Genomic DNA, 6,000 nt, shown 5'->3' on the forward strand with positions numbered 1-6,000 from the left:
CTTTTGAGGAACTCTGGGGCTCCATATAAGTCGGGCTTCTCTGGTGTTGATGCTGATTTCAGCAGCAGGCATTTCTTGTGCAGCGGCTGCATGGTGCCAGAGAGAGCCTGTGGCTTGCAGGGCAGTGGGGGAGTTCAAATGACAGCCTAATTGAGCCACGCTGAACTAGGCTGTGGCTGTTGCTTTCTCACGGTTGCCTGTCTTGTGTCTGCGCAGCTGGAGTTCGGAGCCGGAGACCTGCAGGGCCCTTTGTTTGGTCTGAAAGTATTTCGGAATCTCACGCAAAGGTGGTGAGTACCTTTGAAACGGGCACAGTTTTAACTCTCTTGGAAAGAAGAAGACTGACTTCCATTCGTATTCCTCTTTGTATTGAGTTATTCCTCTTTAAACCCTGTGAGCCTTGAAACATAACATTGTTTTACCGGATCAGACCAAAGGTACATAGAATTCAGCATGCTGAGCTGCCATGTGAAGCACTACTATGTAGGAACCATTTTCGGCAGCTGCTGCATAGCAGACCTAGCCTGTGAAGCATCCTGCAGTATGAGTTGAACTCATGGCCTTGGGAATCGTAGCAAGTGTTGTAAATATTGGGGCGTATATGTCTTGACACTGCTGCCCCATCAAGGCTTTCTGGAGCACAATACTTGGGGTCTCATTGGCAGAAGATAGGGTTTCACAAAATGATTGTTAATTTTCAACACGCTCATTCAGGGACTCTATGGCCTTCTGACCTCTTGAGGCTTTGGTGTGACTCTTGCTTACAGAGGTTCTGGGTAGCTATTTTGCTTCAGATTAAAATCTAAACACCAAAGCTGTGTCATACCTTTCCTTGAGACCAACCAAACTGGGAACAAACAAAACCTTAGTGTGGTGTCATATCTGTCTGTGACCAGAAGATGGCATGAGTTTGCTTTTGCTAGTATTTTTCAGACGCAAAGGCCTCCCCCCCCCCCCCCCCCCCCCCCCTCCAGCTTCTTTTGGATAAAACGTGAGGGAATCAGAGCTCAGTAGAAAACGGCAGGGTCTAGCTGGGCCTGTGTGGAACCTGAGCTTTGACGACACAGTTTTAAATTTAGTTCTCAGTGGAACACGGAGCAAAGGGTTTCTTGTTGAAGGCAGGCCTGGGGAAAATAGCTTTGTGTATTTTCCTGGATGAATTATAACCCTAGCTGTCCTTTGATTGGGTGCAGGTAGAAAATGCTCAGTACATCAGAGATGGCTGAGCAAGACAGAGCTGGGTGGAAGTGAAAGTCGTGATCCAGTGAAACACAGGATTTCGTCCAGGGGCAACAGTCCACTTCCTGTATGGGGATTCTTCCCCCCGGCCACTAGCAGGGGATGGGGGAGTAGGGTTGCCAGATCCAGCTTTTAAAACTCCTGGAGATTTGGGGATGGAGCCTGAGAAGGGCAGGGATTTCAGTGGGGTCCAATGCCATAGAGTCCACCCTTCAAAGTATCCATTATCCCCAAAGGGAACTGATCTCTGTAGTTGGAAATGAGCTGTAATTCTGGGGGGTCCCCAGGTCCCACCTGGAGGCTGGCATCCCTAGCGCAGGCTGTGATTCCTGGCTGCTGTGCAGACAGACAAAGAGGTGGACTAGACTCTGCTTGAGGTGCCTTGTAGCTTCCGGGGATGAAATGGGCTGTCTTTCCGAGGATACTTAAGACCCCTCGATGAACCGTGTAAGAGAGTGAAGGTTGCCATTTTCCTGTTGAAGAGAATGGGGCAGCTCCCCTGCACACGTCCATCAGAGCCATGCAGAGCAGCCCAAATGCCCAAAATGGTCCCTTCTCATCCCAGGGAGGTAATCCTGGAGGAAGGGATGTATGTGCATGTGTGTTGTAAGAAGGGAAGGGGGCTAATTGTTTGCCTACTTGGTTGCACATCCTGAGACTCCTGAAGATGCACATTCTCTCCTCTTTTGAGGGGAGGGGCAAGGATCTTAGAAGCCAGTTAAAGGGTGGGAAGGAAAACACTGCTTGCGCACAGAATTTTCCCTGGCAGGATCTTACTGCCCTGTCCCCTTAACTTGCAGCTTCATCACAACAAACTTTGCACTACAGTTCTCTTCCCACGGGATGCGGCCAGGCTTTACCACCGTCCTGGCAAGGCACCTGGACAAGAACACAATGGGGTACTTGCAGTGGCGCTGGGGCATTCAGTCGGCAATGAATACGAGCATCGTCCGGGACACAAAAACTAGCCACTTCACCATGGCGTTTCAGGTAAGAGCCTGCTCCTCAGCCCACAAAACTGCTGCTTGCAGCGGGAGAAGAGGCACCTTGTTGTGTGTGTCTGTGTTTGTTTCATCCATTTATTTAGAACATTCGTGTGCCGCCTCTCCAGACCTGCTTGAGGAGGTTCGCCGCTAAAGCAGCAGAAGCAATTAAAAAACGATATAAATAAGAACAAATGAAAATAAATCACAACGGCCAATAAAAGCAAGCCAGAGTACAAAAGTGCTTTAAACAGAGCAGTTTAAATTGCTGACGGAAGTAGTCCGTAGGCTAAGAGCTGAATGTAAGACAGCTAAAAAAAGAAATGGGGACCTCTTTGTTAAAAGCCTGGGTAAAGAGCGATGTTTTGGCCTGGTGCCTAAAAGAGTGGGCATCAGGGGAGCCTCAAGAGGGAGGGGATTCCAAAGGAAAATGCAGCACCTTCCGTTGTTGTGGATCAAGAAGTCCCCTGTTTGGGCCTGGTGGCCAGTCCATAATACTTAGGGAAGAGAAGAACAGGAAAAGTTTTGGGCTTCATACTTCCAGTGGGTACAGCGTTCCGTTTTCCACGTCTTTGACTGATCCTGGATTATTAAAGGGAACTGGTTTTTATTTGCTTGGTTGCATCCTCCAGCCCTGTCCCAAGCATTTTGCATGGATTCCCAAGATATTTACAAGCTTATGTTTTTTCCCTTTTTGCCACTGCCACTGAAACTGTCTGAAGGAGTAAGAGTACGGGATCTTAAGAACAAAGGAACTGCCCTACTGAATCAGGCCAAAGGTCTACTTCGCCCAGCCTTCCATCTTCCGACAGCAGCCAGCCCCAGATACCATCTTTGTGACGTTCATAAGCAGAGCATCTATGCATGATGGCTCTATGCTCCTACAAGCATGGATCCATTGAGCTGTCAATATTCTTGAGAGAGAGAGAGAGAGAGAGAGATCTTTTAATTTACTTACAATATATTTATTTAAAATATTTGTGTACTCCACTTTCTCCTGAGTATCCCTAGGACCCATATGCCATGAATTGGTTCAGTCCTTTTAAAAATCCATCTAAACTATTGGCTGTTGCCACATCTTGTGACAGGGAGTTCCCTGAGCTCAATATGCATTGTGGGAGGGAGGGACCTCTTCTTGCCTTTCTGTCCATCAGCTTCTTACCTACAGGGCCTCAGTTCCTAAGCACATATGTGAGAGAGAACTGGATGTGGTTCACTTGACCATTCATTTCTCTGGTCTTGCAGCTGGGCATCCCTCACTCCTTCATGATGGTCAGCTACCAGCATAAGTTTGAGGACGAGGAGCAGACACGGGTGAAAGGATCTCTCAAGTAAGCCAGTGCCAAAGTGTTATGGTTGAACGTGCCATGGTGGGTCTAACTCAAGGGCCTGCATCCTTTTGCAATTAAAGAGCCAAACTGTCAGAATTCAGAGCAAGAGATCAACAAAGAGCCGGTATAAGAGAGCCTATTTGCATTAGTGCAAATATGCAACATCATTACTGACAATTAGTGCATTGGTTAAAAATCCCTAAAGCTTCCACAGCCCAAGCATTAGTGCTTGTGAGTCCTTTATGAGGAAACAGCACATTCAAGATCTTGTAATAAGAAATACACACACCCTGCACAATTAAAGAGTCATATTTGGTTCCCGAATTACTAAACGGAGGCTATTATACTTTCTTCACATTATGAGAAGACAAGACTCATTGGAAAAGACAATGATACTAGGAAAAGTCGATGGCAGCAGGAAACGAGGAAGACCCTGCATGAGATGGATTGGCTCTAAATGTAGAAGGGAGGTGGTTTTGGGTAAGGGTTTTATTTCAGTTTTTCAGTTTTATTGTCTAAGACCTTGGTCTAAGAACAGGGGGACTGGCTCAGTCAAAGAAGCCATAGCCCTCCATTTGCAGGACCCAAGTCAAGGCTGTTAACAATAGGACTTTGGGGAGGTCATTAATTCATAGGGTCACCATAAGTCAGACGCAACTTGATGGCACTGAACACACACACACACATGCTTGGTTCCCTACTAAGCCAGGTTTGGCTCTAGAGCCTTTCAAAGCGCTTCTGCAAAAGTGTTCCAAGCCCTACAGAAGTTGCTCCAAAATCAGCTGGGCCAGGATTTTCGCATCTGTGCTACGTATGCAGAATGGTGAAGCCCACAGGCCCAGAGCCATCCTGATGGTTCTTTTCATGCATAGCAGAGAGCAGGCATAGTCCAAGAAGGGGGGTGGGGGGAGGCCTGCAGTGTTGCCTTTGAACCTTACGTGGGCAAACCTCCAGTACTGTGCAAAACCAATAATCTAGAAAGATAACACTTCCCTTTCTTATTTTCAATTTTCTCCCACTCCAGGGCTGGCTTCTTTGGGACCATTGTGGAATATGGAGCAGAGCGAAAGATCTCCAGGCACAGCATCCTTGGAGCCACCATAAGCGTCGGCGTCCCTCAGGGAGTGTCTTTGAAAATCAAGTGAGTTGGAGATTCTACCCATGCGTGCCAGTCTTGGTTGCCTGGGTTCTTAAGTTGCCTGCTAGCACCCACTGAGGCGTTCTGCCAAAATGATGGGAGGCAAAGGAGCATGTAAACGCCAGAGAACGGGGTGAGTGGGTATATGTTCCTTCTGATCCTTTGATTGACATCAGGATCCAAGCATGTCAGAATTTTAGGGCAGTTTGGCTTTTTGATGGACCCAGGACTTCTAGTGGAACTTGTGCTGCTGAGAAGCTGGACTGCAGATTTCACTTCTGCCAGCAGAGGGCTCTGGAGTCCTTCAGACGGCTCTGAAAGGCACCATCAGGCTTTGCAGCTAACTCTGTGGCCCACTTGCTTGCTCTGCCTAAATGATCAGCATCAGTTGCCTGGGTTCAGACTTGGCCCAAACACAGAGAGCAGCCAGGCACTGCATGGCCTCTGATGGGGCCCACTGCTGCCAACTCCCTACTCACATATCTCTCATTTGCTGTAGTGGTTATGAGTGACGGACTCTAATCTGGAGAACCGAGTTTGATTCCCCCACTCTTCCACATGCAGCCAGCTGGGTGACCTTGGGTCAGTCACAGTTCTCTTAGAGCTGTTTTCTCAAAGAGCTCTCTCAGCCCCACCTACCGCACAGGGTGTCTGTTGTGGGGAGAGGAAGGGAAGGAGATTGTAGGAGTGGAAGGCGGGGTATAAATGCAACTCTTCTTCTTCTTCATGCCTGCACTCGCGCCCTTCGACGGCCTGCTTACGAGTGCTTTGTCACCTGTGCTCCCAGCTGCACATGCTTCCACAGCACTGCTGGAGAAGGGCACGTGAGCAGTGCACAAAGCATTAGTTTTCCTGGTAACTGTGGCGGTCCTGGCTGCATCCACCACCCTCTGGGGATAAGGGCACACAGGCAGTGTGGGCATCCATGACTGCAAGTGGTGGGAGAGCTTGAGAATGGGCAGAGGAAGGACGCACAGGCAGGTGGGAGGCATGAAGGTGGGATGGAGGGAGGGAAGGAGGGCCTGGTGGTGGGCAGAGGAGGGACCCTGGGAATTCACTGTCCAGGGTCTCCCAAAACATGGAATTGGCCCTGTCTCATAGGGATGGGAAGCCCTGTGGGACAGGGAACTGGAGGTGGGATCTGCAGAAGCTGTAAGTGCATATTTGAGCTCCTGCAGCTTTGATCGTAAGAACATAAGAGCCCTGCTGGATCAGACCAGGGGTCCCTCTAGTCCAGCATCCTGCCTCACACAGTGGCCAACCAGTTCCTCTGGAGGGCTAGCAGCAGGGAACAGAGGCTGAGGCCTTC

At 49.1% G+C, this 6,000-nt stretch overlaps 1 protein-coding gene across 1 annotated transcript in view; it reads left to right on the forward strand.

Annotated features, from left to right (window-relative positions):
- Positions 1 to 4,698, forward strand: part of DNAJC11 (DnaJ heat shock protein family (Hsp40) member C11) — a 60,500-nt gene extending 55,802 nt beyond the window's left edge. The window contains exons 7-10 of the mRNA XM_015409136.1: positions 217 to 290; positions 2,040 to 2,229; positions 3,468 to 3,553; positions 4,578 to 4,698. Coding sequence (XP_015264622.1) covers positions 217 to 290; positions 2,040 to 2,229; positions 3,468 to 3,553; positions 4,578 to 4,698 — 471 coding nt within the window. The remainder of the gene's footprint in view (positions 1 to 216; positions 291 to 2,039; positions 2,230 to 3,467; positions 3,554 to 4,577) is intronic.
- The last annotated feature ends 1,302 nt before the right edge of the window (positions 4,699 to 6,000 follow it).

This window comes from Gekko japonicus, unplaced genomic scaffold (genome assembly GCF_001447785.1).
Source record: "Gekko japonicus isolate JY-2015 unplaced genomic scaffold, Gekko_japonicus_V1.1 scaffold98, whole genome shotgun sequence".
Taxonomy (NCBI): Eukaryota; Metazoa; Chordata; class Lepidosauria; order Squamata; family Gekkonidae; genus Gekko; species Gekko japonicus.